The sequence below is a fragment of the Telmatherina bonti genome, assembly GCF_933228915.1.
Source record: "Telmatherina bonti genome assembly, chromosome: 2".
Taxonomy (NCBI): Eukaryota; Metazoa; Chordata; class Actinopteri; order Atheriniformes; family Telmatherinidae; genus Telmatherina; species Telmatherina bonti.
Genome location: NC_136620.1, coordinates 32,161,198 through 32,187,633, shown reverse-complemented (window position 1 = coordinate 32,187,633; position 26,436 = coordinate 32,161,198). Strand labels below are relative to the sequence as shown.

General features: G+C 40.1%; 1 protein-coding gene across 1 annotated transcript; it reads right to left on the bottom strand.

The window, feature by feature from the left end:
• On the bottom strand, positions 1 to 26,347 carry sema3d (sema domain, immunoglobulin domain (Ig), short basic domain, secreted, (semaphorin) 3D; the record flags this gene model as incomplete). The annotated part of the gene is made up of 17 exons (XM_079257810.1): positions 1 to 735; positions 9,331 to 9,470; positions 9,783 to 9,847; positions 11,913 to 12,070; positions 12,737 to 12,778; positions 13,062 to 13,150; positions 13,404 to 13,626; positions 14,246 to 14,390; positions 14,474 to 14,543; positions 14,733 to 14,847; positions 16,691 to 16,827; positions 19,283 to 19,411; positions 20,122 to 20,215; positions 20,338 to 20,457; positions 20,594 to 20,656; positions 22,603 to 22,763; positions 26,215 to 26,347. Coding segments are annotated over 17 exons (2,343 nt in total), but the record flags the coding sequence as incomplete, so codon positions are not given.
• Positions 26,348 to 26,436: the final 89 nt, after the last annotated feature.

Here is a 26,436-nt window from a genome sequence, read left to right as displayed (position 1 = left end):
TCATTTTTAAAATGTTTTATATTAAAAAAAAAAAAATAAGAGCAGATATTCAGAAAAAAAATTCATCAATGAAGAGGTACTTTCCATGTCTTCTAACCTGGTTTGCAGGGAAAAAGTGGTACATCCGAACTCAGACACAGTAACACATTCACTTGCTTGGTGTTAATGTTGTAGATCTTGCACTGTTACTTCATCTCAAGTATGCAACAGATCTTTGTTCAACTTCAGCTGCATATCTGACATTGACATTTCACATGAATGATACACACAGCCAATTCAGCGTGCTGGGCCGTCCTGCTTACTCCCTCGCTTTTTTCTGTCTCTTTCTTCTTCCCTCTCTCTGTGGTGTCTCCTGTTCCTGCTTTTTTTTATTTCATGGATGTGCTTCCATTTCCCGATCCCCAAGCCTCGTCCTCGCACTCTTGAAGACCTCTTATCCAGCCACAGAGAATCACAGTACTCTTCCAGAGAGTGGAAGGGAGACTTCATGACTTTGAGGTAGTCTTTGTGACGCAGGCGAGAGTCTGCTCCGAGGTGCGGCTCCAGCGCCACATCGTCGATGTGCTTGGGCTTTTTGTCAGGTTGTGGAACGAGCTGCAGTGTAAGACGGAGGAGTGTGTAGGTGAACTGCGTGTGCTCCTGAGCTACACAGACATAGGCACCAGCATCAGAAGGGTGGAGGGAGCGGATCAGGAGTCCTCGGTCTGTGTGGACAACGCGGTCATCAAGTCTGACCTGAGAGACAAATGGAAAGATGCAGGAGGCATGTCACAAATAGCAAAATGAAGTGATTACATATGTTTTCAGTCAGACTAACCGGCGTCATAGTTTGTTAAAAGGCTTCTGAAAATCAAATAAATCATCAGATTCTTTGCTGCTGTGAAGATAAAAATGTGCATCTAAACTGTGAATGCCTAAAGTAAGTGCATCCAATTATACTTAATTATTTTTCATTATGCACTAATCCACTGATCATTTTAGCAAGTAATCAATTATACATTTAGTTTTAAAAGTGCTACAAATAGTTAGAACTGCAGTCTCCCTATAGTCAAAGTAAACATTTTTTTTATGAATTAATACACAAATCAACTATTTCAACAAAATTGTTTAGTTTGTAGTTCTTTAAAAATCTTTACACTGGCTTCCAGTCAATCACAGAATAGATTTCAAAACCCTGCTGATTGTTTACAAATCCCAGAATGGTTCTGGACCAGAATACATCTGTGATATGTTCACAGAATATAAACCAAGCAGAGCGGGTCAACTAGTCCAGACCAGAGTCCAGACTAAACATGGAGAAGCAGCATTTAGCTGTTGCGCTGCAAACAAGTGGAATAATCTGCCAGTGGAGATTAAACTTTCACCAAATGTAGAAACTTTTAAATCCAGATTAAAAACATTTCTTTTCTCATGCGCCTATGCATGACATTTGCACAGTAACTTTTACTTAATTCTGCTTTTAATTATTTTAATATAATTCATGATTTTATTATGATTTTGTTATTTGTATTTTCTTTTATGCTTTTTTTCCTGTAATGCTTTTAATGTTTCATATAAAGAACTTTGAATTGGCTTGTACATGAAAGGTGCGATACAAATAAACTTGCCTTGCCTCGCCTAATGTACAGCACAAAAGCTATAATGCAATTACTATAAAAAGCTGCATGACAAATGGAGTAAAAGAACGATACATCGATCTGAGAGGCCTTGTACCATAAGTAGAAGGTGGCAACAGAAGAAAATTTTAAATCTAAGTTGAAGTTTATTTAGTTCAGTCAGAAAAGTGAAGTAAAAAAAAAGCTTCAAGCTGCACTAAATTCCCAAATAAATGTAACTAGTTAGATTCTAACAGAGGAAAACACTGCAGGAGTACAGAAAACATCATCCATCCTACTTCTCAGACTAAATCCATCTAAACTTGAACATAACACCAGTCTGACCAACCTCCCACCTCGTTCACACATACATTTTCACGCTAGATTTATATCCAAGGTGTGCTTAACAAGGTAATGTTCTCTGAAACAGGAAACATACTGCGCTAGGTGTGGTGAGAATCCCCCACAGCCTGTGTGCATGTGTGTGAGTGTGAGGGGGTTCAGAGGTCAAGTGGTGTGGGCAGATCTTCGGATGCATACTGAGTATTTGGAGAACGTATGTGCTTGTCGTTAAGGTTTAAGAGTAAGTGGCATGCTAATGTTTATGGTGCTCTTTTCATTTAGCATCCTCAGTGATTCATCTGGTCATGTGGCTGCTGCCAAGGTTTAAAACAACACAGCTGTGTCGAAAAGGGCATTATAATGTGTGTGTGTGTGTGTGTGTGTGTGTGTGTGTGTGTGTGTGTGTGTGTGTGTGTGTGTGTGTGTGTGTGTCCAGTATGTGTGGCTTCTTCAAAAGCATAACTCCCAAAGCCTTGCTCTGACCTTCTCAAGGTATAATGGAGAAGAAAGCTAGAATATTACCATGAATTTTTCCATGTGTGTGTCATGGCTTTGTATTCCCTTTTCCATACACATGCGCGCGTGTGTGTGTAGTGTGTATGCGTGTTTCTGTGTATGTGAGAATGTTCCGGTGTTAGGGTCTGACACTGATGATGTATCATTCAGGGAGAAAGACTTTAAAGCTTCAACCTGTCTGAATACTGCTGCATCACTTCATGCCCTAACGTGACAAAGTGTCTTCATGAAGCACATAAAACACACATTACTCACGTAAACACCTCACTTGCACCACTCTATTTTCAAATCATACATTCAGTATTTATGTGCTTATTTGTGAGCCTCATAAGACCCCCTCAGCTATCCAACACAGAGGCATCTGTGACTAAACAGCAATGCCAGATATTTAAATTTATCCAGATGGTGTCTTTATTTGTGTGCATGTGTGTGCAATTGGCATGCGTGTCTGGGTGTGTGATTAAGTCAGCATCCATCTGCAAAGGATAGCAATGCATGTTTGAAAGTATTGAAAGGTTGTTGTTTTTTCTTTTATTTAAAGGCACAATTAATACACATTTATATATTTATTTGCATACATGAGGAGCAACTAAACGTATCAGTGTTTTTTTTTTTCAGTTAATCCTAAAGTTTATGTGATGTTTCAAGCGTCAGATTAAGATCTCTCCCATGCCTTTTGAGAAGATTTGGTTTGACATTTAACATCATTTTTTTAGTCGTAATTTCCTAATGGGCCAGCATTCCAGACTCCAGGAGATGAGTGCACACTCACACACTCACACACACACACACACACACACACACACACACATACAAATATGTTGTGAGAAAGACAGCTCCACTTTTTTGAGCAAAAATATTTATTAGCTTACTTTGACAACAGGATAGGAGTGAAGGGGAGTAAAAGGAGACAGAGCAGGTGCCCTGAACAGCTGGCTGAAGTTGCCTTCACTAAAACCGGAAAACACAGAGAGGAATGAGCTGCGGTGAATTGTGGAGACAACATAAAAGGTGTGAAAAAAAACAAAGTGGACAAACATGAAGGCAAGAAGTGAGCAGAGATCGGGGTGGGACTGATGAGGGACGGGGGAAAGAAAGGGATGACAGACAGAAGGAAACAGAGTGGGAGGAAAAAACAAAGGGATTGAAAGAGTGAAATGAGCCACACAGTGAAAAGATCACTTGCTGCTCAGCTGCAGGAATCAACTGACAAACAAGGACATCTTACAACTACAAGCCCATAAATCCAGATTCTTGTTTCACACAGATTAAGTTTTAACTTCTCAGCAAAGAAAAAATATAAAAAAGTCCCATTTCTGCAACACAAAATGAAATGCCCTCCTTCAAATGCTGCTTAGACACCACATTTGTACTGACAAGTGGAGGGGGGAAAATATTGTTAGCTAAAGAGGTCAAATAAAATAAATAATAAGATTGTTGTTTGAATACATGCAAGGATTTGCAACAATACTTAAATCCTGTAGTACTGGGAACAATACAAGTCATGCTTTCCAACAACCATAAAGAGTTATGAGGTGGTGTTTTTCCATATTTTCATATGTTTCAGAAACCCGTTATCTGAGATCCAGATGGAGAGTGTCAAGGAATGGGTGGAGGTGTGGACCCAGATGCAGGACAGGAGGCAGGAATGCAAAATCAAAATGTTTTACTCCAAAAAATCAAGGCAGACGACTAACTCAAAAACTGAAGACTGATGGTCATTAACACAAAGAAGCAAACTCATGAAAATAACAGAAGCAATGAACCAGCAAACTAGAACAAGAACCAAGGGCTATAAATACATACATAAACAGAACAAGACACAAGTGTAAGAATTCAACAAACTGAGTCCAGGTGAATCTAATGAGCAAGAAAAAAACAGGAAACAACACACAAGGAAAATAAACAAGGAAAACTACTAAATAAAACAGGAAACTAAACCTAAAGACACAACACAAAACATGTAATGTCAGAGAGACCTAAAATCAATGTGAGGATAGACTCATTCTGCAAAAAACCAAAGCTTTATTCCTCAACTATTTTCCATTGCTCCCATGCCAGATGTTGAAGGCCTTTCTGATGGTGGTTTTTAATCAGTTTCAAAGTACATACAGTTGGTACAGTGAAACTGCGAATGGCTCATTAAATCAGATATGGTTTCAGATCCACCATGCCAGGCAGGATCCCAGGTACAAAGGAGCCCCTGAAGCAATCCAGCACCTCACAGCAAGGTGCAAGATACTGGCAGGCAAAGAATACATGGAGCGCCATAACCAAGTAGCCGGCATAGTGTACAGGAACATCTGTGCACTGGACTGGAGACCCCTAAGTCCTAGTGGGAAACTCCCCCCATGGTGGTGGAGAAGGAGAGGGCTAAGATCCTCTGGGATTTCCAGATCCAGACAGATAAAATGGTGGTGGCCAACCAACCGGACAAAGTGATCATGGATAAGCAGCAGAGGAAAGCCATAGTGATCGTTGTACCCATCCCTAATGATGGTAATATCAGGAAAAAGGAGCATGAGAAACTGGAGAAGTACCAATAACCAGATGGCGGTTCTCCCTACCTATTTGTTGGCAGAGACAGCTGCAAGATTTAAAATTGTTCATCTAGAAGTTGATTCATGTCAATTTTACAATGAATCTAACAATGTGGAAACTTTCCAATTACAAATATCAATAAACCTGCTAACAGTATGTCATATTGTGTATATTTTACTTTGTGTTTACCTTCTGTTTGTTTAGCATCAACTTCTACAATAAGACAGTCTTGTGAGTGGAAGAAGCCCTGCATTCAGTCCTTCACCACTTCATCTACAGTACAGCAGTTCACATAGGATTGCATGCCTAGACACACAAACATAGAAAACACCCTATTGTGTTCATTAACCTAAAACACATGGCCGTCCCAAGGGAGTCCACTGTTATGATTTCCGTAGGAGGTACATAAAGACACACGCAGCCACACACACTCATGCACAAACAAAACACACAGGACTCTCTGTGGTGTGAGCCTGTAAAGAAACACATGGGTCTTTAGTGGTGTCTGCACCTGTCAGTGCTTACATTCACCCCCGATTGAGAGGACAGGGGACCATGGTGGGAGTGAATTAGAAGGGTTAGAAGTGGAAACACAGATGAGGACTGAGTGGGCTCAGCAGTTCGGGGGCTGTTCCAAGTGGGTGTAGGATGGTTTTGAATGTTTTGATAAAGAAGGGGAGGGCACTGAAGAGCTGAGAAAGCATGTCTTTGTTCTTCCATTCAAGAAACTCATCAATGACTCTCTTTTTTCACACTACAAACATAATCACTCTTTTGTTTTCTATGTCCATCCTCTTTTCTCCACAAGTTTTCTATGACTAAGTGGGTTTTAACACAAACATGAAACAGCAGCTAAACGGATTTTAGTTTAACGACGAAGAAAGCAAAAGCGGTGATTGTGGACTTTGGGTGTAAGCCAATCATTTGCAGATTCCAACAATATTTCCTTATTGGGATAATTGATGAAGATGGCTGGAGGCTACAAATACCTGAGAAGTCAGCTGCAGAACAGCATAGCCTGGAAATTCAAACACTAAGACTGTTTACATAAAAGAACTGTACTTCTAAAGTCATTTTGAATCCTTCAGTATCACCACCAAGATGTTGCATATCTTCTTGAGGTGTACAGAAAGTGCATCTGTTGGTGTAGTGGCATCAGTCGGTTGCTATAGAAACAAAACAAACTGATAAAAAAAAGCTGGGTCTGTGCAGAGGACAACTCTGGAGCTCATGGAAATGATTGTGTTGGTAATCATTTGCTGTGGAACTATCTCTACCAGAGTTTTCCAAACTGGAGGTTCTGACCTCCTGGGGGTCATGAAATGATTTTCAGAATTCTCTCAATATGACCCTAAAGGTGTTCATGACAGACAGTACTAGTTAAGAGTGACAGGTGACTTTAAATTACCAAAGTAAATCTGACAAAAACCACCATGTAGCCTACCAGTACACAGTTCAGATCAATACAGTAGGCTTGGAGCATGTTATATTATTTTGCATATTGAAACACCGGCTGATACCTACCAAAGACAAGGCAGGGGTCAGCAGTGAATGCAACAGAAGACAGCATAGGGACTGCCATCAGAAAGGCATTCCATTTCTGTTGTCACATGATGAGACCATCAGGGGCTTCCTGAGCAGCTGGACCTCCAAAAATCATAAGTATCAAGAAGAATATATCCAATATGGATTCACATGCGTTGTTACCCATTAAGTACAACACCTACTGTGTATAGTGGGCTCTGAGGTGCACATGAAAATTTCCAGCCCTTAAAATGCTAAGACAATTGCAAACAAAGCCTCCCTCTTTTGCAGCTAAACTAGCAGATTTTTTTCTACCAAAAAGTGAGAACTGAAAGGCCAAAAAAGGTTAATCCCTACAAAAGCTCAAAAGGCATCATGGCAGTTGGCATGCTTCTCTCCACAGACAAAAAAAGCCACATAAAATTGAGGAAATCCAAATAAAACCTGCTGCTACCGTTACGAGTTGGACAACGCAGGGATAGAAGGCAGTTTCTCTGTGTGATGGGACATCATCCAGGCGCATCACAGACAAGGCCCAGGATGTCACGGGTCAGTTATGAAAGGGAAATATGCTTTAGATGAATTCACCGACGTCTCAAACGCTGCTCATTTTATCAGATAGAGTTTTGATAGAAACCTTAGCGAGGACATGCTGTTTTGCACCCTTCTGAAACTGAAGTGCACAGATAAGGACAATGTCACACCACCTGACAAGAAACTCAAAGTACAGGGGCTGTCTTTGAATCAGTGTAGCAGTGTGTACACGCACTGCGCTGCAGCCTGCTGGGGAAAAATTAAGGACTAAAAGAAAGAATTTCTCAAGTCGTTCCACACATAAACTTCACGCACTGTATTACTCACAGAGATGTAGTCGCTTGACTCAGAGCCTAAAAGTGTTCTTTACACTGCTATGCAAATTTTAAACAACATCTGATCACGTCCTCTCAACACCAGGTGATTGGCCAAGTGGGATTTGAGCATCAGGGGCTGCTGTTCTACACAAAGGTTGGAAGGGTTTCACGTCTTCAGCTACCTGTTTGAGCTCGGGGGTAAATATGCAAATTTCTGCTGGAGCGTGGATCTCAGCTCACAGATCACCTGGCTGAACCCAACTGGTTAACAAGGCTTGCTCATTTGTCTTAGATATATGACAGGTTCAACGGACTTAACATGTAACTGCAAGGTGAAAATACAAATGTAATATTGCTGAATAATAAATGTCACATGCAGGTCATCCAACATGGAGGACACACTAGGTTAACTGTCAAGGTGTCACAGTGAAAACGGCTTTTATTTGAAGATGCTGCATTCTGGATTTTCATTAAAAAGATCATATCCACAGCTATCCAGGGATGCAAAGGACATACTGATGCTGTTTAGCTCCACATGCTGTTATCCTCTTTCAGCTTGTCCTCTGAAGGGATCACCACAGCGAATCATTGCACAGGTGAACTTGCATACGTTTTACACCGGATGCAACCTTTGCATTCATCCGGGCTTGGGACCGGCCCTCAGAGAACATTCGTGGTCACTGACCAACAGGTCACAAGACAAGCAGATCTACCACCAGAGCCACTGCGCCCCCCCCCCCCCCCCCCCCCTTTGTTTAGCTCCACATACTTATGCAAAAGAAACTTGTTCAACATGGAAGTCAAATACAAATTGACACATGATAACAATGTTCACTGATGTATTTTGCTTCTATCTGGGAGTAAAGTGTTAAGTGTAAAAGGTTTGTCAGGCCGTTCTGTTGCTTTGCATTGTCATTGTGCCTGTATTTCCATACATGAGTCTCATGCACACATCTTGTGTTTTACTTGTCTGAAGGGATACTGGGGGAGGTATGATGAGCGGTAGGATTGTTTCTACCTTTTACTGCAGATACTGCGCAGCCCTACATACATGTTATATACTATTTTACACAGTTACAGATGGGGACGGAGCTCCTCCTAGTCAGTATGTCGGGAGACGCCTCAAACTGGCACCACTTCCTCACAGTTCTAACAAAGACAAAAACTTTGCCACATCCTGCTGCTGTCAAAGTTCCACTTACTCTAAGTGTGTACACACCAGTTTTTCCACCAGCCCAACCCCTTTTTATCAGGATCTTTACCAAATTCTTCCATGTCTGACCGTGAGTTATTTCGCCTATCGCCCTACACACACGTGTGTTTTGATTGAGTTAAGTCGCGATGCCATGCACAATGCACTTTGTGTTGTAGCTCCTATATTTTGGTTCACTTAAAACAAGCCTGCATTTGTAGGCGGACCGAGTCTGCATCTTTTATCCAAATCAGAGTTTGTTTACACATTCATGCATCCCATATGCCGAACAAAGCGGACTTGGTGTGACTGTGCCCTGATTCTGCCTCTTCACCATCCCTTTGGTTTGACCAGATTTAGTGATTTCATACTTCCCACAAAAACAAGCTGCAATTTTCATAGAAAACCATGACAATTCATAAACCTCAGCAAGAAAAGGCAGTGACTTGATTTGTTGCTGAAGGGTTAAGGCTCAGGCTTCAGTGCCAAGGAGGCTTAAGTCTAGTATGATGTTTTTGGAAGCTGCGAACCCCTTATGTAATACATTTTTGTCTTTTGCTCCATAACATTCTTGCTTTATGAACTATCCTTCAAAACACAAACACCCAAAAGTAACAAAACCTGTTTTTGGTACATGCCAATAACAATTTTCACCTTCACACATCAGAGAGACAGGAGTAAATTTAAATCCTGGGAGAAACAAATGATTCATACGAGCATTAAGGTAGCATGTGCAGGAAGATTTGTGTGGATGAACAGGAATTCTGACCTCCTCCTTGCGCTCAGATCCTGGTCTTTGTATGTACCACCGAATCTGGGCTTGTTGAGATTTAGGGATACATTCAAGGAAGGTGGAGTTGTTCTGCACTCCGAAGAGAACCTTGCCCTCCACTTTTCCCCCAGCAAGACCTGAAAAAAAAAAACAGGATTGTTGTTCATCTGAGAATCTTTTCCCATTTTCTAATAAACTGCTGGTTTCCACATGTGAAGGACGACACAGTGATGTGCAGAAGTTTTATGCACCTCTCATCTCATCTATAGAATGATTTTCATGCTGCATATCGACACTTCCTCTTCACTGCATGAAACACATTAAATGTTTTTCATCCACATTGAGCAGCACTGTATCTGTTGACTGGATGTGTATTCACAGATCGCAAATCAATAAAGGTCTCCATACAAAGGCAGGAAAAATGTGTTGCGCGGAAAGAGGTCACATACTGTCTTGTGTGTCCCAGCACTGTATGGCAGGATCTCCGTGCTTGATGTCTTGTCTTCTGGCTCGTCTGTAACACAAACACACACACGGATTAGGGATAAAAGGCATTCATATCTTAATTTATAAAGTGTGTTGTGAAATACTGATCATGTATCATAACTTGATCAAAGGAATCAGGAGGACAGCTTTCCAACCTTTATTTCATAACAGCAAAAAAAACTGGTTACCAAGCCGTGAAACCCTCACCAAGATATCTCTAATTTGTTGGAACTGATGTTGTTTAAGAGTTTCAAAGATCACTAAGTGATCGCTAAGTGCTCAAATGTTCTCACGCTAAGGGAAGCCAAGATCAGAAACAAGCCTGATCATGATGCCATGCGATATTAAAATGGTGATGAAACTTATAAATAAGTGCTTTGCAGTTATTACAGTGGAGATTTTGGTCTGCATGATGTCATGACAATTGAATTTTTATCTTTAGTTGAGTGCATTATTGTTTAAAATGGACTGAACAATAGCCCATCATAAGAATGTGTTTTATTTTTTAGATATATATGCATGTGTGCACAGTGCACATTTTAGACAAAGATTTAACTTTTTATAGCAACTCTTTAAACAATTAAATAATGACAATAAAACATCTTAATGTTATTTTGTTAATTATTACTAGCACTTAATTACATAGTGATTTCTGATGGCTTCTTGTTTACCAGCTTAGTATTCTATTCTTTTTTTTATTCTGTTCTATTCTATAGTCATTTTAGCAGATACTTTTCTCCAAAGCGACTTACATACAATATGAGAGTGAGAACAACACAAGCACAAAATCAAACAGTAGAGAACATCATAGGTGCAAGTCGGACTCCAGTTGCTCCTTGAAGCACCGAGTCTTGAGCTTGCTCTTAAAAGTATACAAGGACTCTGCAGATCGGACAGAGTTTGGCAGGTTGTTCCACCACCACGGAACAACACGGGAAAAGAGTCTGGCTAATGATTTAGCCCCACGTAGTGGTGGTAACGCCAGTCGTCTTTCACTGGTAGGGCGTAACTATCGAGAGAGAGTGTAGCTCTGAAACAAGGAGCGAAGGCAAACAGGAGACGTTTGAGTTACAGTAAAGAGCAACTTAATGGCTTTTTTTTTTTACCTCACATAGATCCCAGGGGAATGTTTTCCCACATTTCTTTCTTAAATTGTTTGATTATTATTCCTAGAAACAGTGATGATTCAAACTGATAACTCTTAACTCTTTTATTTTTATTATCCTATTAATGAATTCTGTATAAAAAAATATTGTATTCCAGGGAACTTAATTATGCCTCTTTCTGATTTCTTTCAAGGGCACAAGTTTGTTTACCACATATGTGGTGTTGCTCACTTGGGCTCCATTAGTTTATATTGATTTCTTCCTCCACTTCCTCGTGGTCCTCTGTGATGGGACATCTGTAGCCCATATTCACTGAAGATCAGCTTTCAAAGAGCACCAGAGACCAAAAGCAGGTCCTCCACTGATGCCAAAACAATAATAGCATCCCCGCTGGCAAATAGTATGGCAGTATGACCTACACCCACAGGGTATATGTTTTGTACAACTTGGATACGTGCAAATAAGCATGAGACTAAAGACAAACGGAGTGTTTGCACCTCCAGAACTATGCAGAAGGAGTGAAATGACAGTTGCATTTATCAAGTAAAGTAAAACCAGCCTCTCTAATTTCTGCCCCCTAAAAGTATACTAACAATTAAAAGAAGGAATGCACCTGGCAAAGAAAAATGCTGAGCAGGTCAAATGAACCAAAAAAGAAAGTATGAAACAAGAACTATGAATTCCCGACAGCTCTGATTTTATAGAGCTACAGATATGTCATCCGTGTGCTTTTATGTTGTCTTTTTATTTGCTTTTTGATCACTAATATTAAAGTTCATTGCTTTATCATACACAATGTTGCACTATATTTTATGCTAATATGACTTTTTTTTTGTTAATTTTACCTGACCTAGTTCTATATTTGAGTGTTTCTCCTAGAACTGGTCATGTGTGGAAACAAGGACTTTGTGAACAACTAAAATACAAAACAAATACAAAACAAATAAATTACTGCAAAAAGAGCAGCTCATTTATGATTCACCCTACCTTTTAGATGCAGGGATGTATCGTGAGCATGTGTGTCCATCCCAGGCACAGTAAGGGTCTCGTGCCAGGCAGCATTCAGCACAAGCCTGACCGTACAGATGACATCTGCTGAGTGAAACCTGGGCTAGCCCTTCACTCGATCCCACATAGAGCTGTTGCTATGGTGAAACAAAGTATCAAGTTAGTAGGGCTAAAAGTTGGGCTCAATAGAGTTGCCTATGTGCTGTGTAGACATATACTCCGCTCTCCATTATTCAGGGTTTTTTCTGCTCTGTTTTATGCATCATACATCAAAACTAAACCTAAAAGATTTTTGTTGTGACTTTTTTCTTCCTTACACTTTCACATATTAAAGTTCCAGCTCTGAAGTTAAGTTTAAGAGTAAGTTGTAGTCAAAGTATTTATTCATCCAAAATATCTAAAGTTTAAAATAGTGTCTGTCAGAAGGAAATGGTAATTAGCAATTTCTTCATTTAGAGAATGTTCTCAAATCCAACCCTGATGATCTGGTCTGACTTGCTTATAAACACAAGGGAGCAGGCGCACACATGCATTCACAGGTTCAACAGTGCCGGAGATTAATGGAGGCTGTGATTGAGGCTGAAGTGTCTGCTGACACCCCATGACCTTCAGTTAATGAGGTGGAAGGGTGAGAGAGCTATGAGAAATCATGGGCAGCTCTAAACAAGGAGGAAATTTGTATACACATGTGAACAAGGAGCAAATAAAGCAGTATGTCTTCTGTCACTTCAGGCTTGTGCACATGTCTGAATGCATGTGGCTTGAACTAATGAGTTAGAAAATTGAGGAGAACACGGACAAACCTGTTTAGAAGAAATTTCCAAATGATGGATGGGAGAGGGCACCTATAAAAAAAAAAAGTTAAACTAGTTTGAATACCTTCATAAACATAAATGAATCCACCATCATTTGGAAAAAGAAAGAAAGAAAAGGAAGGAAAGAAAAGTAAACTTATATTAACTCACTGATTAACACTATAAAATGCATCATCCTTTTAGAGTTTCCATCACAAAACGGTGCCAAATATTTCAGTTTTATGAAGCAGCTGTCTGACCATCAGTTAAAAAGCAAACCTCACAGACAAATCTGCACGCGTGTTTTTGTCAGTGTTTATGTGGTGCACCGCACCTGGAAAACCTGAAGCTCCTCAAGAACCACTTCCTCTGTTGACCAGTTCTCCTGGGTGATGCTCACCACCTTCAGAACTGAGCCAATATCTATAACAAAGACCAGCGAAGAGGACGTTGAGCCTTTACATCATCAAAGCTTGAAGACCAGACCAACATCAGACTGGGTTTGTAAAGAGTTTTTTTTTTTTTTTTTTTTTTTTTACAAACAGGTAAAGATGTGCATGTGTGTCAGTGCTGAGCACGTCTCTTTGGGGAAAACTGAATTGAATGTGTAACTACTGCCCTCTGCTGTTTGAAACTGAACTTTCAAGAGCCAAATGAGAGAAAAAGACTTTCTTACCTGTTCCCAGGAACATCACCTCATACTGTCCATCATCTGCCGAAACGCTGTCCACCACAATGTGAGTCAAGGTGTAGTCTACTCGGACACGTGTGAACACAGGGCGACCAGTGAGCGGGTACACAGAGCGGTACATCAGAGGATGGAAACGAATGAAACTGATGACCTCATCTGGAAAGTCTTTGGTGGTCTTTATCCTTGGATCATATGTCCTGCTGGGACACTAGGAGACAGAGCAGAAATGTGTCACACCCTTAACTTTATTAATGTCTTTTTTTCCCTTGCATTTCTTATCAGCTTTTCAAATATCAAGCGGTCTCTCCAGAACATTTACTGGAGTGTGTCTCCTTCTGGTGGTAAATGTACAAACTGCAGGAAAAAAAAATCGTGTGGAACATCTGTTGAACTCCTGCCCCCTCTTTCTGCACATACAATAAGTCAAACTGAGATCTGGCTCAGCTATGCACCTGAAATTTGTACAATGTGTCCTTCAGGCATCCGTTTACTGTCTTGATTGCATTTCTTGAACAAATTAAAATGAGAATCTGATGGAACATGTTTAGTAACTTCATCAAAGCCAAGGCTATGTCATTTATAATGAGGCTGCCTGCGCAGATGATGAGATACCCTGCAGCATCTTGAGCTTTTCACCCTTGAATCCACCTCATTTCAGTTACGTCATGTTTATTATTTTGTACTCTGAAATAAAACTGAGGATGTTTTCATAGTTTAGTTTCTGAAAATAAAGTTCTCTGTAGCTAGAAGGTGTAGAGAGCTGGTGCTTTTTTCATCTTTTGTCTTGATTTTAATGTCTCAGGTCCTCCATGAGGTAATCAACATACCGTTCCAGGACGGGGATATGGTATTCGGCCCTCATATTCTACCCATCTGTGGTCAGGTCCCTCCTTGTGGGCGTAGGCTCCATTAAACACAGCCCTTATGTCTGCCATGCTATACACACAGACTGCAGAACCACGGAAAATGGAACTGGGAGGAAAGTAAAAGCAACAAATCAGGATAATCCATGGGTTGGTGTGTTGGAGGTAGATGATGGCATGATGAAAACCTACCTGGAAGTCGTGAAGACTGCATATACAACAGGGTTTTTGTCATCTCTGGTCGGCAGCAGAAATATGTCCTCTTCAAGAGAAAGGAGGGGGATAAATTATTTAAGTTCTTTATCACCTTCTCTGCACAGTAAAAGATTTATCTGCACATTCATCCTCATGCTTGGTTCACACCATCATTTTCTCAAAGCTCTCAGGCCACTACAACAAGATATAAGCCATTTCATTGTCTTAGAAAACTTTCAATCTCACAGTCACTTACGGAGTTCATTAAAGTGTGTATCCACACCGTCCGGTCCAGGAACAGAGCATACCAGCCTGGCTTTGAGGAAAGTTGTCCATTTATTGGTTAGACTCCTCAGCCCACCCACATCATTCTGCAATGCAAGCACATATTCAGTAACAAAATCAGAGCAAGAAAAGTGCAGCTGTCCAACGCGAACATGAGACAATAACAATTAATAAAACACAGTTTGCAGTTAGCCCCAGCTCGACTGTAATCTGTCTAATCGACTCGCACGCAGACAACAACACACACACCGTCCCAGCCTGACTCAGGTTTCTTCCATTAATTAGGAAAATAAACAGGTGAACCACACGTCTCTAGCTTAGCGAGCACAAAGGAGACCGTCTACGTAAAATTATGTGCAGGAGAACAAGAAAAGGGAAAAAACAGAGAGAGGGGGAAGGGGGCCAATCAGAAAAGAAGATGAGAAACCAGATGAGGAACAGCATGTTTTAGGTTTCTGCGCGACAATCAAGGCTTGACCTAACATATAAAATGCTTTTGTAAATTACAACCTTCCACTGAGCTATGCAAAAAGAGTTCAAGTGGATCGCTTTGTAATACCTGAAAAACGTAGGAGAAGCCCCTTGTCGAACTCAGCCGATATATGAGTGGCATTGAAAAGGTTGTTCGGGTTAAACACACACTAAAACACACGTATGTTTAAGCATACACTAAAATATGCAAGCACTTAATGACAATGCTTCACATGGTGACAATCTTCAAAGAGCATTGATCTTAAGTGCCCCCAATCCTTTTACACAGAGAAAAACACACTGGTTGATAATGCAAGTAAGAAAAAACACAAAGTGCACTCGAGACACAGAGAGAGAGAGAGAGAGAGATGGTAAAGAGGAAAAACAAAACGAGCGCTCTGTAATGTGGAGGCATCTTCTTTCAGGCTGCCTTACAGCTTACTCCCAAGTCATAAACACGCTGAAAGCTTTTCTCGAAGAATTTAGCAATAGATCTCTGAATGCTGATAGCAAACTGCAGTGTCAACTAATCCCATTTCAAGTGAATAATGGCGAACTGTAGTATACACAGGGTCCACAATCATGCTCTGCTTCTCTGTCCATCTTAACTGTGGGGAGAATTCTGCAAACTAAAGAGACGTGGAGAATCAAATGAAGGTTGCATTTGATGTGAGCTTTTGGACAGACAAGCTGTCTACATCTAGGAAAGACATTGTGTTATCATACCTGTAGATAAGCAGGACCAAGTTATTTGGGCCAGTCTGAAGGATAGTGTGTGACAGCACAGTCACAACATAGATACATTTTAAAACAGAGCAAGAGCACCGCATACACAATCAAGGCAAGAACATAGAAAAAACAAACTTTAAATCAGTTTGACATTTTGTTAGAAAGAATTTATCTGCATTGCAACATGATCAACAAACATCTTACAGCTTCGATCAACTGACCAATGAAATAGCCTAAAAGGTTAAGCTCATGTGTGCATTTGAGGTTTAGTAATTGTGCACCTTTGAATTATGACCTGTAACTTTTGCCCCATCGTGGTTAAAATTCTAAGGAGGCAAAATCATCCTTTATTATGGAAATGCAAAACATGCCAGCAAGCATGCACACTAAACCGATTTAAAGCAAACATTTTGGTGCAATTATTTTTTTTTTGTCTTTTCTTTAAACATCCTGATATTTGTCCTTTTTATGTGTCAAACGCTATTTTGACAGCACTTCACATGGAAATACATTTTTAGATACCTTGAAAAAAATAAAAAGACATATGTAACAAGGATGATCCCTACCACCTTTAGCTGATCAGATCACTGCAGAAGTCACGACTGTTTTGTATGTTTCCTAATAGTAAACATATACATGGTCTCCTTCCTGCTCCCGTGGTGGTTATATCTTCTCTTTGTCCTTTTACACCTCCCACACTGTACACCCATTTCTCGTGTAATATCTCACCTTGCACACACGAGCCACTCGGGAGAGGATGCTCTTGTCATTACCCTCCCACGACACCTCACGGAAGAAAAAGTATATCTTATCATCATCTGGATTGTACGTGTCAGCAATTGGATGGGCAGAAATAAACCTGGCCTCTGAGGACAGAGAGAGAAAAGAGAGACAGTAGCGTTTATAAAGTGTAAGTAATGGCTTCACCATCAACAGCAGTCTCGTGGTAGCTTTAACACATCACTTAACATGTGTTTATTTACTGTCTCTCACTACTTCGGCAAGGAGCTGTGATTAATTACTGCTACGTTTCTGCAAGTAAAAGCTTAGCTGGCCTGCATGTAAATATCCAGTTTGTCCTGCAGGTTGCAAATGCAACCTGAAGTAGTGTTGTTGACATTTACATGATTTTCTGTTTGTCTGATAATATACATTGAAGTGTGACACACAGATCCTGAATGATTCAGAAACACCCTGGTTAACACATTTGTATTGAATTTAAACACATAACTTCAAGATTCAAAATATTTTCAAAGTAAAGTTAGCAGTCGGTCCAAAAAAAAAAAAATCAGATTTTTTTTTTTTTAAGTCAGAATTTAAATATTTTAACGTTGTGTCTGCTTTTTATTTCCATACTCTATGACAGTTATTCTCATTTTAGTAACCAGATTTCTGATTTAATAGCTCAGCATGAGATATCAAGCAACATGAAAAAAATAAAACAAAACCAAAACACACACTAGTCCAATATCTATATGTTGATTACATTTTAAAGCAACTTAAACAAGCTTCCATCTTAAAAACTCCAGGCTTCTGACACATTTTAATTGTATGTTTGACATTTATTATGCACATTCTTGTAGCCATCATCGCCCTGCAGTGTCCCGGGGTGGAGCTAACACACCTCACAACTTTTTTTTTTTTTTTAAGCCTGGGGCTTCAAGTGACAGCTGTGTTTTGTTTTACAGCACCATGTCACACACCACCAAACATTATCAACACACTGGTCGTTTTGAACACATACTGTAGGCGCTTCAGCAAAGAAAAGAAAGTGGACATTGTAGGGGAAGGCGAGAAAAAGAAATAAAGAACAAGAGATAAGACGAGTTAAGATGGGACTGACTTTTACTGGCTGGACAGAGTCATAAAAGGAAACAGGATGCAAGACAAATGCCAGACTGGCCTTCATTAGGCGGTGTTAAAGTGCAAAAGTTCAGTCGTATCACTTTAAGCTACCAATTAAGGATCGAAAGTAATGTTATTACTGATAATAACACATGAAATTTAAAAATTAAATCACATCAAATATGTGATTTTAATACCTTAGATTTTGGCTAAATGTAATGCCACACACTCCAACAAATGCTGGAGAAAACTGCAGACCACACTTTGACCACCAGACACATGTACTCTGGCCGTGCCCGAAATTAAAAATTCAGAAAAGATGTGATGGTTGATTTAGTAACTTTTATTCTGTTTATAGGTTGGTGTGCCATGGACACCATTCATCAGAGTGCCTGGCCTTAGTGGACCTGAATATAGAAACTCAGGCTCTCTCTCTCTCTCTCTCTCTCTCTCTCTCTCTCTCTCTCTCTCAGTTTTCTATATACATATATATATATATATATATAATTTATTACATGTTTTTCTCTCTAATTATACTTAACACAAATAGTTTTTTATAGTATAATTTATACCTAAAGACAGTCTGGTGTGATGTAAATGGTAAAACAAATGAAAGTAATTATTTCTTTTTTTCTGGCTTTGATCAGCACGCTACAACAACAGAGGCAAACAGCACATGATGTAAGAAAACAGCAGAAATGAGAAGGACGCCAGAAACAATGTATTGCAGTGTCCTGATTCAAGGGGGAGCGAGTCCAAAAGCTTCAAAGTTGCAGTGACATTACATCAACATTAGCTCTACCCCTAAAAGCCGAGCCAAACACCAGAAGGTGATTCCCCAACTGCAACAGCTTAATAAACCACAGAGCTCGACAGAAGGTCATTGTTAGTCATGCAGCAGTGGAAAGATGTGCCACAGGCTCACAGGAAAAGAAAGAGCCACAGAGATGCTGTGTTCTTCTCTCTTAACACACCCTGTTTATACACACCAAGAGACAGGGAGACAGAGAGAGAAATAATTACTCCAGACATCTCTGACCGTGTGGTTGTGAAATGTGAAGACCATGTGTAAGGATTTAGATCCTGGAGACAACTGTTGATACACCACAGCCCGTCAGTGGCTGTAAAACACTTGAGGCAGAAGATGCTTGCAGAGAGGTCTCCCTCGAGATCACATGTGCGTGCGTGTGTGTGCGGAAGTGCATGCATGTGGCACTGTGACTAAGTCTGCGAACTTTGTGGTGCACTGTAAATTCGCTTGTAGGTGTGGTCCCTGTTCGGCCATAGCATTCATATAAAAGTTCCAGCTAAATGAATAAGTGGACTGTTTCCTTCCCTCTGGAATGCCAATAACCCTCCGAGGGCACAGAGAGGCTCTTTGTATCTGCAGAGAAGCTGGAAGTTTTGTGAAAAAGCAATAACAAATTTTGAGTGCACTCTGCGTGTTAATGTGCACATATGCAAACATGTGTGTACCATTGATCCAGTAGTCTTCAGAGATATCTGTGCGAATGTAGTGCTGGTCAGGAGGGGGGCCAAGGGAGCGTGTGAACGTTGTATCTTTTCCCAGGAAGTCTGAAGATGTGCCCGCATACAAGTGTTCATCTGCAAAGATGTTAGGGAGTTGTCACTTAGAAATTCACAAACACAATTATTGCTATTAGCATGTTCTATTTATAGAATTCAGTATATATCTGTCCATTTTCTATGCTGTTTATTCCACTTTGGAGTCATGGAGGAGCTGGAGTCTATCCCAGGAGTTACCCAGAATTACTTAAAAACAATCTGACATTTCACCTTTTGCTTTCATGATTTTATGAAATGAAATGAAAGATACTTTATTAATCCTTTCATATTTTATATTCAACCCTTTATTATATTTAATATTGAATATATTAATAATTTTATTTATTTATTTTAATTGATAATTTAACATAATTACTATTCAATCCTTTGATACTTGATGAATTAATAAAGTATTAAAAATACTTTATTAATGTATAAATTTATTCATCACTTCATGATGTCAGTGGACTAAAAAGAAAAACTCATGATGATAAAGAGGCTTTAAAACACTTGCTTCCTACAGATATCTCCACAAAAGCTGTGTTGTTACCTAAAAACTTTAGATTCTTTGATTCTCAACCAAAAGTATTTGGAGTAAAAAGCTTGGGGGGGGGGGGGGGGGGGGGGGGCGGTCTATAAATGCAAATTTAAACAAAATAACAGAGAGGAGAAAAGCATTTATTTCTAGGAAAGCTGAAAGTGTGCTGCAATAAAGTTCCAGCAAATTTACCCACAACGTGTCATCTTACCTGTGAGAACGGAGGTGAACGGCTGCAAGGGATCAAAGGGGCATTTCAACCTGCCAGAATCAACTGTGTCAGACAGCAGCTGGAACACACCCCCCTACAGGATGAAGAGAGGGATTATATTTCTAAATATTTAGGCCTATTTATTGTCAGTATTTAACCACTGACAATTGTTTGTTTTTTTTTAATCCAGCTCCTATTCACTCATATGCATTTTACCTCCCTGTGGCCAGTGATTTCAATGAAAGCGCAGATGGGGTAGAAGGCTCCTGTCCCACAGGCATAGACATGTGTTCGGTTGTAATTGTGGAGGACTCTGATAAAGTTAGCACATTCCAGCTGGGACAAGTAGGGACAGAAAGAGAGGAAGGATGAACTATGATGGAAGACCTGATTGAACAGGATGGTGAATTTTTATGGCATGCAGATCCACTAGAATCCATGGACGAAGTGAACTTTTCTCAGATAGACTTACATTTGCATTTTTTCCGGCCAGTTGGCATGTTTCAACTCTTTCCCTTGGAGCAGGCCAGTGGATCTAGTGACAGAAAATAAACTGTAAATGTTTCACATTTTATGTGCCAACAAAAACAGTCATTCAAATAATAGAAGATTTTATTCAATATAATTTATTTATATTCCTGTCAATGTTAGTTATATTTATAGAGCCCTATACATTTGTGTAAGCCACAAACAGGGTTAGAACTGACCTACAAGACAGAGCGAAAACAGACTCAATCTGAAAAGCAACTGTTTATTTTGTGTCTTCTTTACTTGTGCATTGAAATGTACATGGTTTTATAGAACTTGTTAAAATGACTTCTGTGTAAACTCTTGACCCCACAACCTGATATTAATGATAAGTGCAGGCCAAGAGTCTTCAGAACCATTTTTAGTGCCTTTTTAAGGCTTAAAACAAGAGTAGACCCCTCAACTCTGGAATCAACAAACAGACAGTCTGAAGCCAGACACTTTTTTTAAGTGCGTGCGTGTGTGTGTGTGTGTGTGTGTGTGGGGGGGGGGGGGGGGGGGGGGTCATCTTAGCCAGGACAGGAAGCAGAAAAAATTAGGTATGCTGTGCAGCAAAGGTTCACAGCCAGAATCAAACCCCTGGGTACTGAGTAAATGGTAACTTTGTCGGCAAACATTATAATCATATTTTTTCTTTTGTTACTTTTTGTTTCTTTGTAACCCTAACCTAACCCTTGTTATATGCATCTTTTGCACATTTTGGAACATCAGCATTTTCCAGTTTGTTTTTATTGAATGGTGCATAAATAAATGTTGAACAAGAAAAAAAGAAAACAGATTTGTGTTTCCCATTTCTACCCATTTCTAGGCGACTGCTGTCAGGTCATAGAGTGATTAATACTTCCAGGTGCTGGTACGAGAGATCACTTATCCAGTGTTGCTTCAGTGTGCTCAATCATGTTCATACATGTGTTATAACAGGCTTATGTGCTTAGTGTGTTCCCTCTACTAAACCCTACCAAGGAGCGCTATCGCCAAAACTTATTCATGGATGAGGAATTCATAAAGAAAACCAGCATGTTTCAATGTGAAGTGTTGACTTAGTACAGCGTGCCCATGTAAAGGATTAAACAGGTTGTGAAACACTGAATTTGAAATGAGTGACCGGTTTAAAATAGCAAGCGGGCTTGTATGAACAACAAATGTTTCCCAAAGAATCATGGTTGAAACACCTGGAAATGCGAGCCTATTATTTGTCTCTATTGGTCCAATCCCAGTTATGCCTCTTTTCTAACTCGTAAACACCAGGTCTGCATGTGGGGATCGTATTCACTGTCAAGGCTGGTCCCAAAAGTCTCACAGAGTTGCACTTTCTGTGCATATCTCTTTTACATCAGTATCAATGACCCAAGAGGCAGCAGAAAGGCAACACTTTGAGCAAGACTATGAGTTAAAACAACTAGATAAAGATCAAATAAACAGTCTTCCCACTGATGGATCAACTTCAGCTGCATAAACACACACTCACATCTACAAACTTTAACATGTGGCATCCATCCAAATGCATGTGTTTGTGTAAATGTGTAATGGTGAGTGTGTATACTCTGCAAATGTTTATGTGTTCAGTTGCCTGCGAGTGCGTGCGTGCATGTGCCCTCCAACATGATGACCCTGACCTTAACAGACAGACGGCTTCAGACTGCTGGTGACTGAGAGGTAAGCGCTTCTCTAAAACAAAACATCCCTAAGTGCCTTTCAGCAACGCAGTAATGGAAAAAAACACCTTACGTCACCCCTCTTAATGGCAGAACAGGTATAAGTGTCATGAGATGAAGTTAAATGACTCTACAATGCACTCTACAATGGACCATTCATGGTGACTATGAGGTCAAGTGTCTGTGGGCATGTGTGTAATCATGAGTTTGAATTCACTACATTATTGGTTTAGTTTTCCTACACAATCATGTCATTCTTTCTCACTCTGTATGTCACTTCCACATTGTGCGACTTTACCTTTCTGGGGGCTTTCACCAGGTTGTCAGCATCAAAAAGGTAGATGTGATCCCTGGCTCCCAACAAAAGACGACCCCTCTCCTCGTCCAACAGCAGCGAGTGGGAGTGCAGGCCATCGGCAGGACCCAAAAACAGAGACAAACTTCCAGCTTGCAGCAATTCTGCCCCAAAATGAGAGAGAATAGGGGTCAAATACTTTGCAGAATTTTAGAGGGAAATAACTTACATTTTTAAAAAAAAAGCACCATCTTGTCAAATTGCAATACACAGTTTGGTAGGATCCTGTTGTTGTGACAAGTAGAAGGCTGCCTGCTGTAGAGAAAAACACAGTACGTCATGGCTTAACTTGAACTGACTTAATCCTCAGTGGTTCAACGCCTCATTGACTCTTGCTGATAGAGAAGAGTTACAGTAGCAATGATTTGGACTGTATTATACCCATATAGGTGCACTATCAGATGTCTACATCAGGGTATTTTCAGTGGTACTTTGTTCTCTGTAAGTACCATGCATTAACATCTTGCAATATAATATCTTGCGGTTAAAAAGCAGGTACATGTTTTCTTCGTCCTTGCTGTTGCTCTACTAAACCCACATGAACCTCATTTGCAGATGACTGAACTTAACTGCAAATATGAACTCTGCTAGCAGAGTATGCCATGCGTAATAAACATAAGATTATATTATGAGGGTATAGAAATTCCTGGTGTTAAGCTATTGCATGGGAAGTGGATGTGGAAGACCATGAAAAATAGGGAATTCAACATGCATGTTTTCTCCAAGTCTGTAGTTAAAGAACTTAAATCATTTTAACTCCATGACGGTAGTTTGCTCTGGACTTGCATTTACAGTTGTAGCACTCCTCATTCTACCGTATACAAAGAATTGGCACATGTAGCTAGTTCTGACCAGCTGGCCTTCCACTCTGTGTCCAGGGATCATATTAAAGAAGGTTTTTCGGGGAGCTGAATGTAACTACATTCTCAGCTCAGCACTGTGTCCTTGATCTCCTTGATCTGAGGAAATCTTTTCCATCAGCAGGCTCTTTTCAGTGCACCAGTATAGCGCCATGCCTTGAGTAAACACTGGGTCGGAGCAGGAGAGTCCTGTGGGAGTCACTCTGAAAGGATTGACATTGTGATTACCCCCTTGGTGTGAAGGATTGGAGGGGTTAGCAACCTTCAATATTTGAACTTCTGAGACCACTCTACACCACACAATCTTGCTTAATACCTCCTCCTATACACATGCTTTCACACACAGAACCCCCACATGCTGATATCTCTGTCCTTCATACACATCATACCCAGTAGACTCCTCAGAGAGAGATTAACCCCCTCCCCACCTCCTGAATAACAGTAATCTGTTCTGTACACAGTACTATGAGTCCATAGGAACAGTCTGCTTGGATGCTGCTGCTCAGCATTGTGCTCCACACCTTTACTTAAAAAAAAGGGGCGAATCTTTGACATCTTGATTAGCTTTTGATGAGCTTCTCTGGAATCCTAAGGATCTGTCAAACACTAGAGGCCGACTTGATTTGGATTTTTTTAAGCACTGCTGAGGAATATCTAAAAAAGTGATGCATAGATCTGTAATCATGCTGTTGTTGTCTGTTGCAACTAGTCAATCTTTTGTGCTTGTAAAGAAAAAATGGTCAATTTTAATCACAAAGGATGTTTAAAAAACTCTCACAACGCAGATGTCTGCATCTGGTTTTTGTACATGGGTTAGGGTTAGGGGGTCAGGGTTAGGATAAGCAGCCCAATTCACAGGTGATATTTGACATTTCTATAATAAATTTTGGTCTTTTTAAAACTGCAAGCCAGTGTTGTATCCATGATATCAATCTGCCACACGAATTGATTTGGTGCAATATTAGTTAGAAACAGCCTCACTGTACTTGGTATTTAGATCAGCTGATTGTCTAGTTACTAAACATATCTGTTTAGTTATGTAGAAATTAACATGAAAATGAACTTTTTTTTTTTATAATAAAGAAAATAAAGCCGCAAGAAGATAAGAGTTGTTTCATTGTTTTCATTTCATGTCAATCCAAATGCAAGATGACAATTTGACTATGCAGCATGCAAAAACAATATATGTAGTCAGATCTTTTTATTGGCAGAAGGCCACATCTCCTTGTCTGTGAGTCTGATTTAGTTCATTATTCAACATGGGATTTTACGGTAAAGCTAATGCAGTGGAGGGTACTTGTTTGGAAGGTGTTAACTTAATCAGGGATGATCTCACTTTGATCATTTCAGCCTTCACTCAGCGAGGCTGTGCTTTCACACGAGGGGGTGATGTTTGAAGAGTGGTCACTGCTGGGTGGTGTTGCTTTTGAACAGTGTGCACTGATGAGATGATGACAAGATGTGTGCACTGGGTTGAGGATTCACTTTTGATGGATGTTTTTCTGCCTCAGTCATCCTGACTACTAAAGCCAAATATGGACATTGGTCTGCCGTTGTTGCGCCGGGGTTCACAGGAAACCACATTATAGTCAGATGACCATTTGCGTGAATGAACAGTAGAGTTTGGTTAGCCGTGATCATAGTCAAAGCCAAGGGGCACACCCTGGTAAAGTACAAAGAAGATGTCTCACACACACAGTCCAATTAAAATGCAATCAGAAATGAACTACTTTGTGTTGGAACGAACATAAAATGAGACAGAGAGCTAAATGTTACCCTAACTGCTGAGTAAACACTGACCCACATAATCATTATTCCTGCAGCTACTTGAACTTATTTATTTTGGACACTGAAAACACACGTGTATATCTCTTTCCAGCCATGCTGGGCTTTGGAAGTCTTTCCCAAAAGAGAGCCTTTAGAGGCTAAAGTCAGACTGAGTTTAGTTTTGGGTCACAGTGGGGATTCAGTTTTATGGAGCAAGACTGAAGTTCATTTGTGTGGTTTCTTGTGGTCCATACGCTGCACTAGGGATGGGGACTTTGAAGTGAAGTTTGCACTGGAGTTTAAAGTGCGTTTTAAGGGTGCAATAATGTTACTTTCCCCTAGCGGCACAAATCAAACTGACTTAGCTGATGCAAAGCAAAGCACATAGACACAGTACACAGATTCTATACATGCAGGAGTCTGAAATAAAATAAGTGCATCAAAATGTTCAGCAGGCTCTGCAGTGAAGATGACAAAACTGTAACAATGCAGTTTTTAAATTAAGTCCAACATTTGCATTTTCAGACTGCAGGCACTTTTTTTCCCCTAAAAACCTGGCTTTGGTTTTGCATAAAAAGGATTTATGCTACGAGGGGGATTAAAAGATTGTGTTCATTTTTCACAAAAAAGCAACCAGAAAAGTAACAAAAGGGACAAACAGAATTAGGATGGGGGCCAATGGATCATTGAGTTTTAAATCTTTAACTCCACTTTACTGTGATGTTTTAACTAATGTTTAATTTAACATGAAGGCTAAAAAAAAATCCATGTTTAAACTCCTTGTAAACACATAGCAAGTATAGTAAATAAAATTAGGCAAAGATAATAATGCCACAAACAGACTAAAAGATGATAAAGACATTTTTACAGAATCTGGAAATAGATTACCTCTAAACCTGAATACAAATGTTAGCATGTAAGATCTTACCTCTGTGGCTGAGTTTGACCCTGGGCACACTCTGTTTGATGCTTGCTCCAACAGGGAGGATGGCCAACAAAATCAGCCCCACAAATGGGAACCCTGGATGGGACAGAACCAAGGTCCTCTTCCCTTTGCCAGTATAACTCCAGTCGGACCAGCAGAACAAAACCCTGGCTTTATCCAGGCTCCTATTATCACAGTCGTCTTCCTTCATGGTGTGTAGTAGTC